Source organism: Thunnus albacares, chromosome 24, assembly GCF_914725855.1.
Source record: "Thunnus albacares chromosome 24, fThuAlb1.1, whole genome shotgun sequence".
In the NCBI taxonomy this organism is placed as follows: domain Eukaryota; kingdom Metazoa; phylum Chordata; class Actinopteri; order Scombriformes; family Scombridae; genus Thunnus; species Thunnus albacares.
In genome coordinates, this window is record NC_058129.1 from 10,394,734 (window position 1) to 10,419,061 (window position 24,328).

At 39.2% G+C, this 24,328-nt stretch overlaps 1 protein-coding gene across 14 annotated transcripts; it reads left to right on the forward strand.

Annotated features, from left to right (window-relative positions):
• The first annotated feature begins 1,477 nt into the window (after positions 1-1,477).
• On the forward strand, positions 1,478-24,234 carry ddx3xb (DEAD-box helicase 3 X-linked b). Of its 14 annotated transcripts, none has more exons than XM_044344751.1 (20): positions 1,478-1,807; positions 3,564-3,636; positions 4,235-4,282; positions 4,724-4,783; positions 5,122-5,328; positions 6,381-6,477; positions 6,874-6,990; positions 7,956-8,055; positions 8,355-8,490; positions 8,615-8,712; positions 9,663-9,761; positions 9,853-10,013; positions 10,266-10,410; positions 11,005-11,149; positions 11,982-12,032; positions 13,537-13,718; positions 13,885-14,002; positions 14,189-14,342; positions 14,502-14,626; positions 14,722-24,234. In XM_044344751.1, the coding sequence occupies exons 1-20, from the start codon at positions 1,763-1,765 to the stop codon at positions 14,799-14,801; spliced, it is 2,241 nt and encodes a 746-aa protein (XP_044200686.1). In that variant the 5' UTR covers positions 1,478-1,762; the 3' UTR covers positions 14,802-24,234. The 14 variants fall into 14 exon arrangements, with proteins under 14 accessions (XP_044200686.1, XP_044200689.1, XP_044200684.1 ...); XM_044344754.1 differs by having other exon boundaries at positions 3,564-3,615; XM_044344749.1 differs by having other exon boundaries at positions 1,479-1,807; positions 6,375-6,477.
• Positions 24,235-24,328: the final 94 nt, after the last annotated feature.

A 24,328-nucleotide genomic window follows, 5' to 3' on the forward strand; every position in this document is an offset into this window, starting at 1 on the left:
TATATTTGGTGCATATTGAGCAAAATATAAATTTATTTATGTTTTTTCTCTTTATTGACTGCATGAATGAACATGAGGCACAGTCTTGGGAACAAAGTGCAAACAAAGAAGGCGAAGTTCAAAAACAACAAAGAAAAATAAATAAAATAATTTTATAATAATTATAAACAATTTTTAAAATATATTTGAATAGAACAACAGAATGAAGTTAAAAGACATTGAAAACAATACACTCATTGTTTGCAGCCTTCTTATTAGTGTGAGATTTAATGGTCTGTAAGCGCTGCTCACAGTCTTTATGGAAAACTGAGAATAGTGTTTTGGGGTTTTTTTTGTTGGTTTTTTGTTTTTTTGTTGGTACAGATAATTGTTGTAATTTATAAACTCAAACACCACATACTAGCAAAATCAGCCATAAATGCATCATTAATAAACTAAGAAGCCTCTTGCCACAGTCTTTTAGTGTAGTAACAATACGTCATAAGTGAAGTACATAAGTGAAGTACAGTTTCAGGATGTGCAGAGCAAAAAGAAGTTGATACATTAAACAAAATTCAAACTCTTGAAACTATATCCTGACTTAGATGAGACCTGTGATAAATGTCATGGTATTCCAGCACATTTGACCCATGTGTTCTGGTCCTGCCGTTCTCTGTCTACCTGCTGGGTGAGTATTTTTGAACATCTCTCCAAAGCTACAGGGAGAGGCCTGAGACCAAACAGTTGGACAGCTATCACTGGGGTACCAGTCAGTGATCAACCACAACCATCTAACATTCATTTAAAAACATATTAGCATTTGCATCATTACTGGAAAGAAGAAGAATATTATTAAACTGGAAACTATCACCACCCCTGAGGCATCCCTCTGGCTCAAAGACCTAATGATGTTAATGAAAATAACATTTGGACTGACAGGCATTGCCCACAGGTTTTATCCCTCTTGGGGCTCTGTGATCCAATATATATCCAACTAGGAGTCTCCCTGACTGTATGTGAAGGCTTCTACTTATCTATGTACCTACTTATTTTCTATTTTAGTTTATTTCTTCCAATTCTTATTCATTCATTCGATATTTTCAATGTCTTTTTATGCTTTTCTTTATTTTTTTCCTCTGTAACTGTATTATTACATTTTGAAATGGGCTGATATTCTTTATGTTAATGGTAACTGTTGTTTAAAATACTGTCATTTTTACATTTGAGGGAAGTAAAAACATCCTAAACACTTTTCTTTTAGCCTGAAATGTGATGACCTCTCCTAATGTGACCCAGAATATACAAAAACTGAAATGTTTCAACTTTTTAAAGACATTTTTGTGCAGCTGATACGCATTTTACCCATATTTATTTAAAAATTCAATGTATACATCTTAATACATGTCTGGGGGATCTTTAATCAAAATGTAAAATTGACTCGTGTTCCTGAAAGGACTTTAATTTTATAAAATACCGGATGTTTATGCCGTTTTGTGAACGCGAGTTTGACTAGTTTCTCTTCATCTCCGCTTCAGCTGGAGAGCAAAGCGACATCAGCTGAGTTTGCCCTGAAAAAGTACCACCTTTTGTGGATAAATTACAGGCATCTACCATCACGTAAAATAGCATTTTACAAAGTGACAGTGCAGCTGCTAAGCAAATGAAATAACTGTCAGCTGTCGTAACCAGAGAAACGGCGAAAGGAGGAATAACATCACATCAAACCCGGCAAACAAAGAGGTCCTTTCTCAACGACAACATTTTTCCTCCATATTCTATAGTTATGAGTCATGTGGCCGTCGAAAATGTCCACGGTCTAGAGCAGCAGGTAAGAAGCGACAGTTTCATGTGTGTCTTGCGGTGGTTAGTTGATGAAAAGTGTTATAACGGCTGGGATAAATGTTAGCTTGCCGGCTAGCTTAAAAACACCGCTAACGAGATGCTATCGTGCTAGTTAGCGTTGGGTGTGCTTCAATTCTACGCTCTCATGCCCACAAGTGGCTGCGGGGCGGGCGGTTGATTGTTGCCTCCTTCATGTTTAATCATAGCTATGAGCGCTGTAGTCCAAAATAGCTTAATTAAAGATATCTAGAATCTCGTCGTAAAGTGGGTTAAGTACTTGAAACTGCTCTTAAAATGTTAATAGTAACGCAGGCACCAAATGACGAATTACGCCGCCGGCTCTCCCCTGTGCGCAAATGAAACGCACCCAGCAACTATTCTCTTCACTGCGTTTGTCTTTGCAGCTTGATACAATAATAAAATGGAGGTATGCGGGGATGGAGCAAGCGGGCTAACACGCAAACAATGATGCGTTTTAACATTTTTAGCCCGCTGGCTGGCACATAATGCGCAGTTTTGCACAGTTTTTTCCTGCTTGTCTGGACTGCGTCCCGCTTTAAAAAATGCTCATTTCTTCTGCGTCACCAGCAACGTAGGTTAAGCCATCTAGCTGTGCCTGACTGGTCAGACAGTTGGATGGCAACAGAAAAGTACTGTATGTTCTCCATTGATATTTTGGAAAGGTCTAATTTGCAAAATGTATACGAGGGAGTTAGATGCACAGAACTGAGCTCATGTATACAAATTAAACGTCCTCTTTCTGCAAGGCTTAATGTTGAATTTAAACCCTCTTATGAGCCTAGTTCACTTAATATTGCTGCAGTGTAGAAGGGCATCCCACCCCAAGACCCAAATTCAGTTTCCCCTCTCTATCCAGTGGGAAATGAAAGCATAAAAACCGAAGTTCTTGTCCTGAATTGCAGACTCTGCACACACCAGCATGAAGTCTTTTGCCTCTTTAATCATTTAGCTTTCCTACATTGTGAGGTATCACAGGCCAGCTGTGGCTGTGTGCAGTTTGCTGACATCACCATAATAGGATTTCTGCATGTTAAGAGTTCAGACATTTTTCAAACCACAGAGCAGAGTCGTCTGGTGCTGAAATGAAAAAAAAAAGGCCATAACTATTGTGCTCTTTCTTTATATTTGGACTGTCCAGCTACTGTGATGACATAAAATACAGCATATTAGCTCTAGTTTTCAAGTAAACAGTAGATTTGGTGTCACATCACATCATGACACCTGGCATGCTATCGTAAAAACTGTATTATCTGGGATCTGTAAGTGTTCCCAACATTTTATACACATGACTTTATGGGTCATGATGACTCAGTCAGCTCTTGCTTCAACTCACATTAAGTGAGTTTCCATCCATCCAGAAAACACGCTGCATGGAAACAATGGAGATTTGAGGGAAAAAAAATTCTTGACTTAGGTGGAAAAGTGGGGAATTTATACAGAGAAGATGCACTAAAGATTTTTTGTGATATTGTTGGACAATCTTCCTGTGTTTGCTCCCAGAAAATAGAGAGTTTAACACAAATATTGCACTGTGTGTAGACTTAATTCATGAGCGTGTGGTCTTACATGGGAAAACATGACAAGCTTACCTCCTGGCTTTAAAGAAGTTGAATTTTTAACTCTAAGATGATTGTAATTGATCATAAAGAATAAGGCTAGATGTTTTGTTCTGCTGATAATGATCATTGGTTGTGTGTTTTTCTGTTTATCTGTTTCTGCAGCTCGCTGTCCTAGACTTGACCGCAGCAGACGGGCAGGGGGGAGGCACCAACCGTAAGCAGCCAACATGTTTTTGTTAGTTTGTTCGAACTTTTCATTTCACCTTGCTAATAGATGTGCATAGATTAGTCAGTTAACACATACCATAAGACTGGGGATGTCATTAAGATGGCAAACAAGGTACTGATTCATAGAGAATTAACTGGGAGGACAAAAAGTTAACTGTAAGAAGTAAACTTATAATTCCAGCATCACTGAGGCCAGATGATGACTTTGTAAATTTACATTGAATGTTAATTTTGTAAAAATCCTTGAATATGGTCACAATGTGGTGACATTTAGTCCTTTATTTAATTGTGATACAACTATTTGGCATCAAGGTTCTTGTTCCTCCAGTTTTCAATGTGCATCCCCATCCTTAGTTTAATACAGAACACGGCTATAAACTTATGAAAATGCATGTTTGCAGTCCATCTTAAATTTCCTCATGTGCTTTTTCATATTGAAGATTCACAACCTTTAGTCACCACAATCAATCACAATTAGGACAGTTTTGGTAACTTTGTGTCTTAATTTAGATTTTATATTATATATTCTATATAATATAATTCTGAGACCCGGAAGGAAAGAAAGAAAAACTCTGATTTTGGACACTGTCTCGCTCTGTATGCAGGGCGATACATTCCTCCACATTTACGGAACAAAGACGCTTCCAAAAATGGTGAGTAGGATGAAGTTAATGTCTCATTCTCTCATCATGTTGCGATTCAGTGTCACTACCAAAATGTGCATTGTGTGAATCCTTGAGGCTTGTGTGAATACTTAAATGCAATTATTTCATCTTTTTAAAGCGTGCATTACATCCACATTTGCTTGCTTTCAGCCTTGTTTAATCCCTGCCTTTGCTGGAGCATTGCTATGTTTCTCTGCGCTTTACCAGCTTCAATTGTTGAGCAGTGGAATAGTGTGAAACAAACTCAGGAATGTGTATGGCTTCACCCCCCCCCCCCATGTGCATGACGCAAAAAAAAAACAAAACACCCGCTCATAGAAAAGTTGCTCCATAGCACTACTTGTAGTCAAAAACGCCACAGGGTACCTTTAAGAAACTGCATTTATTACTGATGAAAACCATAACTGAAACACTTTGTTCCGTTCCCAGCAGGAAATGCCTTTGCTGCTGGTCGACAGGGTGGCTACACCATAGCACCTGCAGCCAACTGTAAGTTCCTCCGTCAGCTTCTACTAATCTGAGATCTGATCATTTAGCTGCTTTTAAGTGTTAGTGTTGTCTTGTAACTTGGGCATAAAACCAATATATCATTTAATTAATTTGTAACAAGAATCTTTTGATATTTGATTCCTGCAGTTTCATGCCATCACTCTGTTGTCATGAATGTTACTCCATAGTATTCTTTAGCATGTCATCAGTGTGTTTTCTGGTTTGTTACCTCCTCCCCTCAGTGCAATGATACATAAAGAAAGTGATAAATAATAATCTGGGATAACTTTCATTTAATTCTCAGTGTCTAATCATTCTTCTTTTCTCTTGTCTTTTAGATGGCTGGGACGGGGGGCGCAACAACTTTGTTAACGGCTACCATGACAACCGCATGGGGGGCGGCAACACGTTCAACCGCGGCCCGCCTCGCATGGAACGGGGCCGAGGTGGCGTCGGAGGAGGTGGTTACCGCGGCAACAGGGGCGGAGCCTTCAACCCCATCAACCCAGCTCAGCCAATGGGCTTCGGTGGCTACGAAAATAAAGGTGGGATTTGGTTCGACCACATCCAGACGTACTTTTCTTCTAAGTCTGTTCTTTAATCAGATGCCCTGTGCTTAGGAATGAAGCTGCTCCTAAAATGAGAAATTAATATTAATGTTAGTCTCATGATGGTGATGCCTGTGCATACACCACTCAGCATACAGTTATTTACAGATTCATACAGAAAACTTATGTGCACACATCTTATCAAAACATTTTAAACTGCTCTGGTCTAAAGCTAACCTGGGAACCAGACTAATCTGCAAGCTCATGTTTTATTTGCTCTGGCAGATGCGTCTGGACCCCCTCCCGTTCAGACACATATCCTGTCGACTAATCACAACCGTTCAGTGCTATGCCACACGTTCCATCACTCTGATTGGCTGTAGGTCGATCCAATTACGTCCACAGGCATTTTGGTCTGTGCCCGTTGATAACGCCCCTTGGAAATGGAAAATGAACTGAGAGGTTCTGCGAATTGGTCTGGCGATGCCAGGCTAGCCTAAAGCAGTAATGTCATTGTTCCATGATTGGTTTGACTGTGACACTGACTAAGACAGACAGCTACGTGTGACACAGTTTGTGAACTTCAGCATACTTTTTTTCTTCAGTAGGAAAATAGATTCCAACTTAAGCAGAAATTTGGGTGTGAAATCAACATTCATCCATGGTACTCTTATGTAGATTTTATAGTATATGCAATATAGCACTGTTTGAATTAGCTCAAATTAACTCAGAAATTGGAAAAATGAAACTTGTGTACAACTAACCTTTTCTTAAAATGTGTTTTATTGTGAAAAAGTTGAGTTGTGTAGACATAAAGGGACACTTTGGGAAGGCTTCTTTATTACATATGCAAAAATATATACTGTTTATCCAAAACTAGACAGAGAGGGAAGCTGAAACACTTTTGGCTGCTGTGACCCCAAACACATCAAATAAAGAATGTTTCACATTTAACTTACTTCAGTCCAAAGACCAGCTTTAGTCGTCTCCGCACCCTGTTTAATAACTATTCTGTATGAATGAAACTGTCCTCTTTTTGTCAGACGCAGGCGGCTGGAACACTGCCAAAGACGCCTATAGCAGTTTTGGCAACAACCGAGGAAAGTCTGCGTTCTTCAATGACAGAGGCAATGCTAACAGAGGGAGGTAAGAACATGAGAGGCATAGACAGACTGAATAATTGCTGCCACATGACTACTTATTTATTCTTCTCTTTTGTTCTCCTGTCACTGTACTGAAACGGCTTGAGGCAAAGAAATCCATTCACATGTTAAATATGAAGGCAAAAAGTTAACCTTTCTTGTGTGTTATGCTGTCCTGGTGAAGCTCTTTGCTGCCAGGTAAAAAGAAGCGAGTGGCATGACTTAATGTATATTATAGTTGACACATGGATGTCACCTGCCCCAGGCCAACAGGGGGGGCTAGAAGCAACAAGGATGGTGGTGTGAGGGGAATTGGCTGCAAATTGTGTTGAATTGTTTGATGTGCATTTGTAAAACTTGGTAGCATCTCGTAACATCGTTGTCTTTGTGTTGTGTTCAGGTTCGATCACGGTGGATTTGGTGGTGGAGGAGGAGGAGGAAACAGCCGCTGGGTGGAGGAGTCTAGAGATGACGGAGACTGGTCCAAACCAACGCCACGTAACGAACGCCTTGAACAGTGAGTCTGTGCTTTTACTGGTCATGAGAGGCGTACTCCAGACGAAGAGAGTTCATCATATGTGTAGGGAGGTCAGGAAATATCAGGGAGGCAATTATCAGCTTTACTGGAGGTGCGATACATGACTGAATGGATGATTTGTCAAATTAACATTATGTGTGAATTTGTGATTGGTGTTTTTTGTTGGCTCTCGTACCACAGATTTAGACGTATTGACAGGTTGGATTTAGGGAACATGCTCCTGAAAATGACAGAACAGTCAAATATGCTTAAAATTTGTTACTTAACTGTAATTTATCTCTCAAAACATGGAAATTATTGTACAATAACAAAACTCAAAGACACATATGTCGTCTTACTTCACAGGCTTTACTTATATATTTATATATACAGTATTAATATGGAAACATTGATAGGCAGTGTATCCTTGACTTAACAAAACATCCAACAACAGTGAGTGAGCTTAATTTAAGGTCACCAAAAAGAAGACTACCAGGCTCCCATGAGTCCTTGACATCCTTGAAAGTTTGTGAATTTGAGAGAAAAAAAAACAAAACTTTTTTAAAGCAGACATAAATGGACATGGGTCATTGAAAGTGCTTGACTTATATATTTTGCGCCAGAATAGAATATTGTTTTGCTGTGCTGTATTAGAGAAGGCAAGAGACCACATAGTCTGTGAGCTTCTGTAAAGCCTGCTAGTTCTCATTATAAAAACTCTGTGTTGTACCAGTAATTAACCTTGATCCATGTCTCAAACTATGCTGTGTTGGGTCCTTGAATTTGAGGGAATTGGGCCTGGAAAGTCCTTGAATTTGATGTTTAAGAAGGTGTGGGAACCCTGAGCCTAAACCAAAGAAACATCATCAGGAGTGTAATAATTGTAAATCACTGGTTAAATAGCACGTCTTCTCTGAACACCAGACTGACCAGCACTTTGTTTCCCCTGCTTTTCTCCTCTGTAGTGAGTTGTTCTCCGGTAGTAACACTGGGATTAACTTTGAGAAATACGATGACATTCCTGTTGAGGCCACAGGACAGAACTGCCCTCATCACATCGAGAGTGTAAGCTGCATCATTACTTTCTCTCAAACGTTTCATTTGACAATACATCACATTTTCTTTAAGGTGTATATTCTATCAAAATCATTAAAATAAAACTATGACTTTGTTTACCTTTAACACTTTAATCTCAGAATGATATACATTTGTTACTGTCATCAAAAATGTGCTCAAATGTAATTTTAGAAACTTAAACTTGAAATATGTGTTTTTATTTTGTGTCTAATGTTATATTCATAACTTAATTTGAATACCACTGCTCTCTTTTTAAATATATGTGTGTGTTTGTGTGTTCTGTATAGTTCCAAGATGTAGACATGGGTGAGATTGTGATGGGTAACATTGCTCTGAGTCGCTACACCAGACCAACCCCGGTCCAGAAATATGCCATTCCTATTGTCAAGTCCAAGCGAGACCTCATGGCCTGTGCACAGACAGGTAGGACACAATGATCTCAATGAACAAAAAAATAAATTAATGTCAGATTCTTGAGATAATGCTATGAAATTATGGCTTCTCTAACTTTATGTGACAATAAATGAGGTTGACTTTGTGTCTGTAGGTTCTGGGAAGACAGCAGCGTTCCTGCTGCCCATTCTCAGCCAGATCTACACTGAGGGACCAGGAGAAGCTCTTACTGCAGCTAAAGCCAATGGACAGGTAAGAAACTCAAGACTGTAAAACAGAGTAAATCACATGGATCACTTGCTAGGGGAATATTAAACTAGTAAGGCTTTTTTTTTATTGAACTGTGAAATGTTACAAACACAGTATATGGCTGTTGTTACCAGACAAACAACAAAACAAACACTTCATTAAGTTTTGATACAGAACAAGCTTGACAGATAACTGGCGATAACAGTGGATTGTACACAAGATGGTAGATGGACACAGAGGCAAGTTGATCAGCAGAGCATTTACTGGAATGAACGATCACAGACTCTACTGAAGATATTCAATGTTTTATCAGAGACTTAATGCACATCATTAGTAAGCGAACCGTGGAGTACTACAAACAAATAGACGGCAGCTGTTAGTTTCAGTCAGTGATTGAACCACTTCGACATTCACTTCTTCTTTGTCTGTTTCAGAAATGTGTCCCACAGATATTATACTAAACTACTAAAGGAAAGCTGTGATTATTGTCTCATTTCAGTTCTTAAATATACTGTGCCTAAATAGCATATTAATCACTTTTGGCTACGTGCGCAATGTGCAGTAGTATTTTGTAGTAGAAAAATACTGGATCAGGACTCTAGCAGATACTCATTCAGTGATTGGGGGGGTAAAATACTTGATCGGGACATGCCTATGTCCAAATTTGTTGAACATAGATATAATATATGTAGGACAGAGCAAAAGTTATTAAACTGTTAGAGCCAGTTTATCACAAATAAATGCTAAAGATTATCAGAAAAATATTTTAACACAACTTGTCAATAAGAGTAGGTACCGATAAATGGTGACATGTACTGTGAAACATTTGAGTTGAAAGTGATGCCCAGCCAGCTGAAACCATGAGCTTCCTCCCATCTGTGAATCTTTAATATCCTGCATTTTGAATATCATCTGTTATACAGTCTTCATGGTGTGTTGTCTTTGTATCACAGGAGAATGGAAAGTATGGGCGTCGTAAGCAATACCCCATCTCCCTGGTACTGGCTCCGACCAGAGAACTGGCACTGCAGATATACGATGAAGCCAGGAAGGTATATACACACATGTGACATTAACTTAAAATTCTAAAATAAGGAAGAACATGTATCCACATACTTCTTCATGTGGTTTTCTTCTTTGTAGTTTTCCTACCGCTCCAGAGTGCGTCCCTGTGTTGTGTACGGAGGAGCGGACATCGGCCAGCAGATCAGAGATCTGGAGAGAGGCTGCCACCTGCTGGTGGCCACACCTGGAAGACTGGTGGACATGATGGAGAGGGGCAAGATTGGACTGGACTACTGCAAGTAAGACATGGACAGGAGGAGGGAGTGATGGATAAAAATGTGGATGGATATAAACTGCAGGTGATGGATGAAGGGACTAGTTCTGATCAATAGAAATGACTACAATTGAACCTGGTGGTGAATTGATTTGTTTCATCAACTGATTCAATTGAATTGGATCATCGGTCTTTTGGAATTAGATTTTTTTTTTAATATAATTGCATTTTATAAAGATTAACCTCTCTCTTTTCCTCTCTGTCTTCTTCGCTGCAGCTATCTTGTCCTGGATGAGGCTGATCGTATGTTGGACATGGGCTTTGAACCACAGATAAGACGCATCGTTGAACAGGACACCATGCCTCCTAAAGGCATCCGACAGACCATGATGTTCAGCGCTACCTTTCCTAAAGAGATCCAGGTATTTTAGCAGCGACGCCAAAAAACCCCAAAACTCTTATGTATTTTCCCACTTACAGCTGCTTTGGGTTTTTCACTGTTGCAGGCCTGACACAACTAACTGTAGAGAAATTTCAAGCTACACATACAACATTCATTGTTTATTGTTCACCATGTAAGATTTTAAGAGAGAGAAAGTCCTCAAAATTAACATTATTGCTCCTGATTGCAATTTAATGTCATCTTGTGTGAAACAGTAAAAAGAAGATACACAGGGTTGGGTTTGAATATTAGAGCTTTGAAGGTTCGGTACAATTCAGGACAATTTAATTTTAGACAGCCATTTCTTAGAAACTTACTTTATGTACATCCCACAGGTAGATAGCCATGAACCCCCCCAAGTTTGTGTTGTTTTGTTTTTTTTAGCAATAGCCATAATGCAAGGGCCACCCGCAAGAGTCTTACTAAAAGAGAAAAGCAAAGCTTGCATTTCATTAAACAGGGGTTATAAGCATTCATGTCAGGATCAATGGACCTTGAATTGGAAAAAAGTGAAAGTGCTGTATCTTTTTGCCTATGTAATGCTAAAAAAGCACATTGTCTCCTTCCCCTGCAGATCCTGGCCAGGGATTTCCTGGATGAGTACATCTTCCTGGCGGTAGGCAGAGTTGGTTCCACCTCAGAGAACATCACTCAGAAAGTAGTGTGGGTGGAAGAGAGCGATAAGAGGTCTTTTCTCCTGGACCTGCTCAGCGCTACAGGTGAGACAGTCCAACAGCAACAACACGATGCCCCTAGAAACTCATAACCTCCAGATGTGTTCCAACAGTGCAGGTGAAAGACACATAAAACACAAACTGCAACCTAAAATTATGATTCTACATCTGTTTAGAGCGACTACACACACACACATGCACACACACACACACACACACACATACACATGCAGTTTTATTTTCCCAATCCTTTTGCCATTCCCATGTTGTCGTCCTCACATCTCAGCCAGTACATTACTGTGTGTCTCATCTTTAGCGCAACGTAATGTCCATCAACACCCCTGTCTGTCAACTATTTGGTAACACTTGGAAAATTACTTTCTTTCTTAGTTAGGTTCAGTTTTTACTGAAGTGAAAGTAGGTTTAAATTTAATTCCAGGTAGCATGGGAAAGGATTTCAATTCTAATTTTGGCTTTTCTGAAAATGCTGATAGCCGAGATTAAGTCTTCTGTTTTTTTTTGTCTTCCTGTGGATTAACAATATGCCTCGAGGGCTCTTAGATGACATTTCATCCAGTTATCTTTTTTTTCTTTTTTTGGGCCTCGGGAAGGCAAAGAAGAAATGTCATTCCTGTGCCTACTTTTAGTCCTTAACATTCACCAAATATTTTCTGTTCCCTCAGTTTCCATTAACTAAAGTGGCACATTTGTGGTTGGGAAAACAAACTTTACCAAATTTTCTTTTGGTAGTAAAACAAATTTTGTGAACAGAGGCAAACCTTTGTTCCATCAGGGACATTAGAAATACAAAGTTGGCTTTGTACTGGTGATTGAGTACAGCTTACATGTTGATGGTTTGGTGTGGTTTTATCCCAAGTCATCCCCAGCGAGGTACAGGACAATACTGGAGACAACATAGAGAAACCTGGTAAGATCTTCACTAAAGAAACATGTATCTGTCATTCCACATTTTTAAAATAATTTTGCCTGCGTTTGATGCTCTTCTCTGTGGATGGAGAATCCTTGGTTGATTCTGTTATTTTTTTGGTTCTGTGTACCATTTCATGAGTCAGATCTGCTACGCTTAAATCAAACACGCCTGTTAATGTATTGTTTTTTTTTCTTAGTTCAATAGTTTTTTTTTGTGGCATCTTTATGTACAGTATGTTGCTGTGGTGTCTTCATGTCAGACACAAAGCCTCAATGGAGAGCGTCTGGTCATGTTGTACCCTGAGTGCTACGACGCTGCCAAATCTCTGCAGCTAACGAGTGGATATAAGTGCGGGCCAGCGTCCTCCACTTTATATCAGGCTGTGATAGCAGTGTGTGCCCATGGAGCAGGAGCGCTGAGGAAGAACAAGATGACCAAACTCTTTCCATTAGTTGGCTCTAGTCACATTGTCTGAAGACACAGTGCTGCTGATGCTGTTAGTTATTTTTTTTCTGGTTAAGTTTATCCATACTGTACTCCCTGCTGCCCGTTGCACTATTCTGTTCATAGAAAAACATCTATTGTATGTGACGTAAACAATTTAAATCAATTAAGGTGCATGTTATTTATGATTTATGTATCACACATCACAGACTGAAACAGCCTTATACAACCTGCAAGTAGGGCTGTAACAATATGTTCAGTAACTGATATGACTTGATATATAAGGAGGGATTTACATTTCAGAAATTGTCAGAGTGATGCAAATATATTGTACCTTTTTATCTCATTTTTGTCTTAATATTAATGAATGAACAAACAAGGAAGATGGTGAATCGCCACTCAGGTGTTACATTTTGACATTAAAGAGAGTCATCATTAATATATATCATCAGGTTTATGCTCCCTTGTAAAAAGCTTCAGATTGTGTCACATCAAAATGCTGAGTCACAAAGCTACAAAGTGACGTCAGTGTTTTGTTGAATATAAAATTTGATCAGTTGGGTTGTCAGGTGTGGTTTATTTATCAAGTTTACTTTTCTGTCTGTGGAACCACAATCCTTTAGTTACAAGTCAGAGCCACAACATGTAGTAAAATGGGAAGTCTGACTCTGACGCTTATTTTTTGCCATGTCATCAGAGGGCCCCAAGCACGGCAAGACCATCTGGTCCATTTGTCTGTTTATCTCGTAGATTCAGAGCAAGATACTTTCAGAAGGCCAGTTGAAGTTTCATATGCATGAAATCTTGTACACATACTGTATTAATATTGCCAAGATTCCTAATGATTTTGGTGACCCATCTGCCCTGACTTGTAACAGCATTTCCTTGTCCAGTTATTCAGTTTGTGATATTCAGGGTCTGAAAAATGTAGCCCTACAACTATTTTATTCTCATCAAAGTTAAAATCATCTTTTGGTGTTATAAATTTAGCGGCCAGCTTTATTATTCACCAACTGTTAATGATTAACCTCTGGTGTCTTTTCTCTCCTTTGACCAGGTAAGGACTCGTTGACTCTGGTGTTTGTGGAGACCAAGAAAGGTGCTGACGCTTTGGAGGACTTTCTGTATCGGGAAGGCTACGCCTGCACCAGTATCCATGGTGACCGCTCCCAGAGAGACAGAGAGGAGGCCCTAAACCAGTTCAGATCAGGAAAATGCCCCATTTTGGTGGCCACAGCGGTCAGTAAAAATAATATTCTGGTAGATACATTGCACATACAGTCTATTAACAGCACTAATTAGTGTTAGACAGTCTCAAGAAAAGTATAAGATGCTGTTCTTAGTATTTAAAAACACACATCAGTGTGAGTGACTTTTTTTCTGTGCTCTTGTCTTATGCACTCAGGTAGCAGCTCGGGGTCTGGACATCTCCAATGTGAAACATGTCATTAACTTTGACCTGCCAAGCGACATAGAGGAGTATGTCCACCGTATTGGACGTACAGGACGAGTAGGAAACCTTGGTAAGACTACAACTAATGTCTCTCAGTTGTAAATACCCCATGATGTGTGTTACATGATTTAAACTGAGGATACACTCTAAACTTTTTGAGCCACATCCCCCAACAAAATGTGATTTATTGCTACTGTAGCTGCAAATCTGAACATGTTAAGTCTTCTGAGGTTTTACATCTGTGTGTTTCCTGTAGGACTGGCCACATCGTTCTTCAATGACAAGAATGGGAACATTACTAAAGACCTGCTGGACATCCTGGTAGAGGCCAAACAGGAGGTTCCCTCATGGCTTGAGAGCCTGGCTTATGAACACCAGCACAAGAGCAGCAACAGAGGACGCTCTAAGAGGTACACACCATCTCTCCTTAATTGTTTAAATATATGTGTTTCTATCACTATTAATGGTCTAATGGTTAATTCAGGGTCTGAACCCATGAATGTTTTGTCTGGATGCATTGAATTTCACTTTGTGTTTGATTTAAATGATGTATTTGATTTTACTGCCAGGTTCTCTGGTGGTTTTGGAGCACGTGATTACCGCCAGACAGCTGCCGGAGGCAACGCTGGAGCGTTTGTAGGACGTGGAGGTCGTAACCAGGCAGGACATGGCGGAAACCGTGGCTTTGGAGGAGGTGAGGATCAGATCTCAGGATATAATTAGTGTGTTTAATGTAACCTTTACTTTGTTACCTTTTAACCTTTGTCCTCTCTGTTTCCTCCCTCTTAGGTGGTTTCGGTAACTTCTACAACAGCGACGGCTATGGAGGCAACTACTCACACTCTCAAGTTGACTGGTGGGGCAACTAGGTTTCCTTCACCCCCTTCCCCCTTCCCACTCAGCCCTCTTTCTTCTTCTTCTCACTCATCCTCCTTCCTTTCTTCACACTGTTGTCTGCACCCCATCTGTCTCCTGCCCTCCATCAATTCCAAGAACCCACATGCATGCTATTAAACTATTTATACTCATTTATATAGCTCTCCTTCCATCCCAATGCACTCAGATCTTTGAATTTCTCCTTAAAATGTCCTTTCCATCTGCATTTCCATCTCCTCTGTCTTTAGAGTCCCCCATCCTTTCTTCTTTGGTTCCTCTTTTCCTGGTAAATCTCACAATAGACCACATTATAAAGGGATTCCTCAGTTTTAGTTGGGTTTTTTTTCAACACTAGCCACAGATGTACGTGTTAGCTTCCAGCTAGCAGCATCGTTTGGTTTCAGTGAGGACATTTTGAGCTGTTTTCCCTCTGTGAGAAGTGTCTGAAGAAAAAAAACCAACAAAATTGAAGTTTTAGGTTTTCCTTTAACGCATAAGATTGGATAGACACTAAGGTTTACGATGTGTTGAATCCTCTAAAACCGCTGTAGAAGACCAGGGGGGAAATCCAGTTTATTCACTTAAGATTTGAGTTTTGGCTTCATTGTGTTTTTGTCTGCATTCACCCAAAGCCAGCCAGGCTTTCCTGTGTACCTTCACATGTCATCTTTGTATTTAATGCACGGCCATGTTGTAAATCACTGGCCAAAAACTTTTTCTAAAATATAGTGCAGAGATGGGCAAGAGGTCAAATCTGAGCAAAATATGTCTGCATAAAAAAATGAACAATGGGAACTGGCTGAGGTCTCCTTCACTGACATGACAGATACTACAAAGAGGCCACAGAAATTACAGTTTTTTGTTTGTTTTTTTTTACACCTTTTTTAAACATTGAAGTACTTTGAAGATTTACCGAGGTCTGAGAAAGATGTCAAACAGAGAAGTGAAAACCCAGTCAGTGGGACAGCCAGCAGACGTTGTTGCCCATTAGCAACCATGATGCTAGCAAACTGAATCTTAGGACTTGTGGTTGTTGATATCACAACTACAAACAGCATTTTCTTTGTTTGAAACAAAACATAATGGAGGATCATTTGTTTCTGTACTGTGCCTTTAAGAATTTGAACATTGTCTCTTATTTCCGTTATTTTTATTGCCATAATACGTAACTGGCTACAAGTATTGGCCAACTGTGACTAAAATGTGTATTTAATGTCATGTATGGGTTTAAACATGTTTTCTTTATTTCTATTTGGAAGGAAACAAACTAGGCTTGAACTAAATCAAACCTTGGCAAAAAAAAAACCCTAAACAAAAACTGCGATGAGGCAACTCAAAGCAATTCCTTATCTGTCTACTGGAGTCTATTGGTCTCTGATGAGCTGGTTCCCAAAAGCATAATACCACTTAAACCATGTTTGCAGATTCTTTCAATACACCCTCATCCAGAGTGACTAAAATTGGTCAAAACTGACATCACATGGGTCAAAACTGACATTACATTTTAAAAAAAAGAAGTCTTATTAATTGCAAAAAGCAATCTCTGCTTTACTATCCAGTAAGCACAGATAACAGCAGTGGTTTTATGCTTTTGAGAAACCGAGTCTTACTCAGTGACCTGTACGTCACATTTACAGCTCTGGTTTGAGCTTGAAGTTGGGTTTCTCAAAGTCATCTTGTCACTAATTGTAGGGTCTTTTCATGTCAGCAGCAGAGCCGCTGAGAGAGAATTTGAACCAGCTGTGCAGCAGCAGCCATGTAATGTTGCTGCTCCCGGTCTTACCATTCAGACATGGTTATGAATGTAGATATGTTCTTCATAACTGACAGTGCCCAAAATTAGATATTTACTGCAAAAAACAATGGCAAAAGTTACGTCTCTTCCACTTGCACCACATCCAGTTGTGGTGGCCCACATTGCAAATATAAAGAAATGCTTCAACAATTTTTAGATGTAAAAAATCAAAACCCCTACATGGCTACTGCTGTTTAAACGGTTACCAGTTATCAATCGGTGGCTGTGGCTGCTCGACTGACTCTTTAGTGTCAGCATGCGGTTGGGAAACTGGCTCCGCTTCCACCACAAACATTGAAACCCTTGTTTGCCAAAAGCTTCTTTCAAGGGGGGAAACACAACTAAAAGGCTAAAAGAGGTCAAAATTTTCTCGCTCACTCTATCCTGGAGAGTTACATGAAGAGTCTTCTCTAAAATAAGTCATTCCAGTTTATTCTTTAGGTCTTTTAAGATCTTGTTGGGGCCAGGGATAAAAGTAAAAGAATCTAGCCTCAGCCGTTTCACAGCAGGGCCAGCAGGGACTTCCACAGGATCTCCACAGCACATTTTAACCATGTCTTGTCATACAGTACTATGAGTAACTATGGTCAGTTGAAGGGAAAAGGCATTGCTTACTTGGATGATGTGTTGGAGATCATCCAACACAGTAACCATTTGGCTACCAGGGTGCTTCTTCATTAGTCCATTTTAAAGATTTTCTTACTCTTAACCAAATACAACTTTGCTCCTGCTCAGGATTGCAGGTTTATACATTCCTATTCTTACTATTCAATATTAATAATATATCCAACACGAGCCTCACTGCGTTTCTTTTGCCCACACAGACGTCATTGTAGGTACACCGCAGTCCTGTTTCTCAGTATTTGCATTCGTTAATACTCAGAAAGGCAACGATTTGATTACATTTGTTCCCTGGATTGGAAATTTTGACTACTACTACTGTCAGCTCACCATTAACTGAAACAAATGATGCAACGTGGCTCATGTGTGTTGTACTTTGGGGAGCATTGTCTCACTTTAAGAGATAGAAATGTTAGAAAGACACCTAGCTTGGCACAGCACAGTGAGATACAAAACAGCTTAAGTGGAATTTGGATATGTAATCGATGCCTAATCCCTGGTTAGCCCTACTTGGCCCTGCTGTGAAACCAGACCATAAGGGGCAGTTGATCTGTACCCAAGACGTCCATGTTTCATCCCTGATTGAACTTCTAAAAGGAGCTCCACTGTACATTTGGACCGTTCAGTGGTTGAAGTCCAATCCCCCACAATGTCGATCAGCAGCAGAATAAGCCAAAAAAAAAAAAAAAACAACGCTCTGTTGCTGTTTGGTGGGGAAAATTGTTAATTTCTTATCAGGGGCTTAATTTGTTTTGTTTACATGAAGAACTTTGAAATATAGATTAAATGTAAATAGTTCAGCTCTTCTTAATACAAACAGAGAAGAATCTCCACTGAAAAAGAATGTGAATTACAAGTGAAACAACACTTGATGTGAAGAAAATTACATTTGATCACTCAACGTTGGACCAGGCAGTGTCTGGTGAGCTTAGTTCAGTGGGCAATTTGAACACAGCTGACGAAAGATAGTCGGCTTTAGATATAGTATTTATGGTAAATACTTGTACACACACACACACACAAACCAATGAGGGGATTTATTTTACCAATTTATGCTCACTAGGCAGATTTCCTCAAATTGCCCACTGGCTTTGACAAATGACAAGGCTGGACCAAGACAATAAAACATATGCAAGTGTTGTTGTTTTTTGGTCAAGGAGTTTAAAATGCCAAGCGAATACATACAATTATACAGCAGTCTTTAGTTATGTTAGAACACTCTGATTTTTCCCCTCTTCTATGATTTTTACTTTAGGATCAGAAGTCGTGTTCAGGTCAATCTTCATATGTATTTCCCTGGTTCAGGAAACTAGTTGGCTTTAAGTGTCACATTAAAGAAAACCATTTTTGAAGTTAGTACAATGCCAGAGGACTCAAGCAGAAAGCAGGTCACATAAAAAATGTCCAAAAGCAGCTTATTGTCTTGGTGCAAAGACAGCAACTTCAGAATTTATGGTAGGAGAAAGTGGTTCAATGATGCAGGGGCTAAAATTCTCAGGCATCACACCTGATTTCAGGCATAGAGCAGTTTTAAATTCATAAAATACTGAATTCAATACATTGTACACATTTCCTTGTGGACAACTTTTCAGGCTCACAAATCTGTTCTTGCTTTAATCCCTGATGATGTACTATATCTCGCTAAACCTGCTCCCCTTTTAAAGGAGCCATTTTAAAGGGACAATGCTACATTCAAGGACAATTGTCATAGGAAACAGCATTAGAAAAAATTTAATTCCTAGTATAGGGTAGACTCGTGGCCACTTACAGAGCAACCTTAAAATTGAAACTTTACTGTCTGCATTTTCTTTTGGCTTCTGTCAAAATTTGGTTCAATTGTCTAGTTGTTTCACCATTTTTGTAGAACTAAGCGTCATATTGTCCTCCAACATGCAGCCTAATACAGGCTAAACCACCATGAGCACCAGTTAAAATAGTGATTAAGTTGTTGACCAGAGCTGCGTTTGAGGTGTCCCAATAGATGATTTAGCACATGCTAACCAATCAAATATGATACGATATGAATAACACAGTGGTGGGAATCATCTCACCGTAGATTTGTTACAAGAACTGTTGCTGTTCATTATGAGGGAATAACTGGAGGAACGATAGAAATCAGCAACAGGACAATAAGTAGAAGATAAAATTGCAAATGACAATCAAATTATTGAAGGACTAGTTTAAAACTTGTTTCATCAACAGAACTCTGAAGGATTTAAGTTGAACTTTTTTAGATTTATGGGACACCTTAACATGTAGAATCATCTTAACTCGCTGTCTTATTGGTAGTTATTTGATAGCTGTCACATTTGAAACATGTACATCCAACTTGCATTCAGATCTGCACAGGCAGATAAATGTCAAACTGAAGCTCATCACCTTACAGTTCAGGATACACTTTCTGATTTCATTATAGCACTCCAATGGCATCCAAATTGTTGAGTTTTGGAGCTCATTACAGTTGAGCAGTTGATGAAATTTGGCAGAGAGGAGATATCGTGGGATAGCGTTTCTTACTTGAATCCATGGCTATTGCCAACCACAAACTTAGTATGCAGCTAGTGCAGTCTCTTGTGTTTTTTTAATAAACATATTAAGCATGCTAAAATGCTGTTTTTGCAGCCTGAATCCAAAGGCATACCTTTAAGATGGAGATACAAATCACTTGAATGAATCTGGTTCAGTGTGTAGTCGATGCTGTGCCTTCTAACAGCCACTAGGGGGCAGATAAAATATCTGTGAATAAAAGAAGGAACGTCTGAGCAGGGCGTCATGGAAGGAAAAACTTCAGTTTACCTCACTTAATCTGTACATCTTGTTTATAGAGCAATCTTGTCAAGTAGTGTTGTTCAGAGTGTGCACATAAATATGCAATGTATTTAGGTCGTTTTCTAGAGCAGACAGAATATGCCTGTCAGCTGTAATTACCATTGAACTGTGTTGGAGTGCCCCAAACCCCCACCTCACTTTGACAAAATGCCCCACAAAGTGCAATAGAGATCGATTACTTGTGGCTTCCTCTTACTTTGCCGTCACCAAGATTGTCTGCATGAGTTTTGTTAGGGTCGTTCTCTGTCCGCAGTCTGTGCTCAGTGTGGATTAGGGCACAAACTGGCACAAAATTAGCCCAAATTCTGACATGTGCACGGTGCCTTGAAATGACCGAATCATTAAAGACTGAAACATATGGGTTAGGGCTGGGTATTTTTTTAATAGAGATGTAAAATTCAAAATATTATATAGATGATTTCTTTTTTGAATAGCTTTATCTGGATGAAGGTAAAGGCATTATGCAATAGAGGGTATGTACGTGACATCACCGTATGTGGACGTCGCCATGGCACACAAAACGTTGAGAGTAGCCAACAAAGAAATACAGTGAAGACACTGCTTCAATGTTTAAGAGCTGTTGTGTAATCAGTCGCAGAAAAAGAATCAGAAAGGATTCAGGAAGAAGTTTCTTTAGACCGACGACGGCTAAAAAGAAGAGATGAGTGTTGGGTTGGTGCTGAAACTTGGAAGTGTAGTTGCCATTTTGTGTAATTAATGTTGAATTTTTTGAGTAAATTCCACATCTTAACTGCCTTTTGTCAAACAGATCACTGGAGCTTTTGCTTTTATCCACACTAGCGTCAGGATGGCAATATCAGTCAGACGGTCCAGGCTGAAATATCTCGACAGTCGGATGAATTGCCATGAAATTTGCTCACAGAGCTGCTAGCGTGGCTGTAGATTCTTTGTCTTGTCAGTCATTGAAGCCATAGCGGGTCTGTTTTTGTCACTCAGTGATGAGGGGGTCGTATCACGTGAATAAGGACACACCCTCACACATACCCTCTATAGTTACAATTAGTTTAAATGTAACATTGGTTTGTTCTCATTTAAAAATCTAGCACTTTAGTTTTTTTTTTTTTTTAAAGTATTTTCAGTACCTTTTGATGCCTTAAATTCAAGAGTTGATACCCAGTCCTAATAGAGCTGATAGTGAAGTTGGTTACACTTTGTACAGCATTACCATGGCAACAGACACCGACAGTGTCACCATGGCAAATGATTCTGCGTCTCTACGGTAACTAACTCACCAGCAGGAGTGCTTCAATTGTCAGTGAACAATTAATGGTGCTAAGCTCCCATTGCTGCGGCCTGCAGGCCCTTGTGTTTGTAGAAAGACTAAAAATCCCACCGAGTTTTACAGAAAATACTTCAGTTACTTAGTTTAAAAATGTCTTCTGTAGCACAGGTCCTTCAAAACCTCTGAGAGGTGTGTGTGAGTGAGTGAGTGTTTGCAGTTTAGTGCAGCCAGGTGTCAAAAAGAAAGATGTCTCCAGTGTGTGTGTGTGTGTGTGTGTGTTTGTTGTATGGAAAGGTTCTTCCAGATACGAAACCTTTTTTTTCTTTTTGTTCTTGTTTTTTTGGGGGGGGGACCAGGTGGAGTTGTAGTTAACAGCAACCGTAGGATTCAGCTGTTTGCACACAGAGTTCTCGAGTCTACTTTCGCTGCTAGTTTGTGTAATTTATCAAGCATTTTTGAGAAATATTTATTTTTATAAGCCTAATACAAAAAGTTGATATTTTAAAGAGTGACTTGACCAAAAGACAGTAAACAAAAACACTGGCTCTTGAATGTTGAATGTCATTGGTATGAGTGAAAATTTCTATTTTTCTGGGGTAGTGTGAGCTTTTTAATGTTAAAGATGCAACAGGTAGGGGTTTCTCTTGAATATGTCACTGTAACAAGCTGTAATAACATTAAAAAATAGGAAAAAAAACTCAACAAAACTGTCAGTGGTGCCAAAACGTGCATCAAATCATGCTTGTCAAAAAATCTCAATAGCCCAGTTCTCGTTTTAAGGCCAATAAAAAGCAACCCATGCTGTGTGCACATCCTCTTGTGTTGAAACAGAACCTTTTTTTGCTGAAACATCCCCCGCCCCCAGAACAACCAGCGTTTACACCAGTTTTCCCCCCAAAATTAGCCCCTACATACCTCTCTGAACACTTTACTGTACTCTGTTTAGTACTAATAAGCAAATGCTAACAGGCTAAACTAAGACGGTGACAATGGTAAACATAAAGCACTCATCATTAGCATGTTAACAATGCCACTGGGACTGTTAGTCTTGATATCACACACCTTCAATATCTTCTGTCCAAGTATACATAACTATGTATTTTGGAAATGATATATCGGGATTATAGTAAAGCTCCTTGAAATTCAATGAAGAAACCATTTACAGACTAAATAAGCACTTGGGAATGTCTGTTTTTGTCTAATCCAGTGGATTAAATAACTAAAAAAAAAAGTTAAGGTACTTCATCATATTAATGCAACAATCCTGTAAATCCAATTTTACCATAAAGCAGTCCTGCTTGTTGAGAACGGTATGGCAAAATCTCAGATGGTTGACAAATATTTATTGTCTCATGATATAAAGTGTCATATCGCCCAACTGATAGTAAACAGGTGTTGAACTTTTTTGCTGCAGAAAAAATTGCATTGTTTTCTTTTTCCTTTAGTTCTAATTATTTAAGTGGAAATAATTAGTTTAAAAGTTGCTCCCAGCTCTTATTTATTTTTTGGTTGTCATAAAATCGTTCGTTTTTGATGCAAAATATGAGAAAATTGAACAGCAAACAGGTCTGGTGGCCACAAGGGGGCCCCAGTCCATTTCTGTCCGTAATTCAAGCGAGTGAAGATGTGCACTTGGTGTCACATGAAGAGAGAAGCACTGACAGTTGTATTGCAGTCAACGTGACTGTGACATATCAAGAGAAACACCCCACACAGGTTACCTTGAAAGTCACATTGGACTCAGTTTCAGATCCATTAACCTGTTTGTGCGACAGGTTCCAAATGCCAATAATGATAATCAAACCATAAACAGCCATTTTTAATTGGCAAACAAAATTTGAGAAAACACCACCAAATATGCCAAGGTTTGGATTAAAAACAATTAACAAAATGTTACGATCAAAGACCGTTTTGTAAAAAAAAAAAACATGCAGTACAAAAAACAAGTGTCCAGATTCTCTCCAAGTCAGTTTTTTTTTTTCTTTTCATTTGAGTCTTTACACTTTTCCTTCCCGTTAATACCCTTTGTGTGAATGTCTGGCAAGTGGCGATCTTTAAAGTCTTCATAACACAGAATTAACTGTGGTTCTATTGCTATGTTGTTGTGATTTGCATATTTTCAGGCGTCGGTGTGTTGATGCTCGCACGGTCGGGAGCCTCTGGCCAATCAGAAATGCAGAAATGTTTGCAATAAAAAAAAAAATTAAAAAAAACATCACTCTCATGTCATCAGGGTCTTTTTGCAACTTGCAGATGATCCGTACGAGTTTTCATCTGCTTCTTGCATGAGAAGAATATTATAAAGCAGCTGTAAGAAATGTAATTTTTACTGTTGGTCCACTTAGCTCAGACACTCTGCTGTTAAACAGATAACTCCACTGTAAGTGAGGCAAAATTATCCACTTCTCAACCACCATAGCCTCAATATACCAGAATGCAATGCAGCCACAGCAAACCCATAATCAATGACAGATCAGAGATATAAATGATCACACTTTGCAGCCTTTTGTATGCACAAATGTTTGCAACAAACAGTCTTTAGTTGTTGACAAAAGGCACTCTGGGCAGCAAAATATTACAACAGGTAGACTGAGATAAAGTGTGGACACCAAACGACACTTTGCGGCTTTATTTCACTTTCAATTTAAATAGAAGGTGACCCCAAAACAAATGTGTGTAGTCATTAGGACTGATTGTTCTCACTGTTTAGTGACTGAATTGAAACTGAACGGAGCCCGGTGTTGTTGCCATTACTGACTGGCCAGACTCCTCGATGTGGACTCACAGCAGACAGCAGCACCGGCCTGGTAGTTAGTATTTGCTTTATGTATTAGTTTAGCAGTTGTGCACGAAGAGGAGCACTGCACGAAGAAAAAAAAAAATACTGTGCATCTATTCTGATTTTACCACAATTAAAGGTTTGGATTTGCAAATGTAACGGGTGTTTCGATCTGTTTCTTCTTCTGTGTGTGTGTGTGTGTCTTTAAAAGTCTAAGAAAAGTATAAACACAGTCAGATACCTTTTTTAAATT

Bases quoted from the DNA above. Each gene is read 5' to 3' on its own strand.
- ddx3xb (XM_044344749.1), top strand. From the start codon at position 1,763: ATGAGTCATGTGGCCGTCGAAAATGTCCACGGTCTAGAGCAGCAG. The intron at 6,478-6,873 runs GTAAGAACATGA...TGTTGTGTTCAG, and splicing joins GGCAATGCTAACAGAGGGAG to GTTCGATCACGGTGGATTTG. The intron at 10,411-11,004 runs GTATTTTAGCAG...CTTCCCCTGCAG, and splicing joins CCTTTCCTAAAGAGATCCAG to ATCCTGGCCAGGGATTTCCT.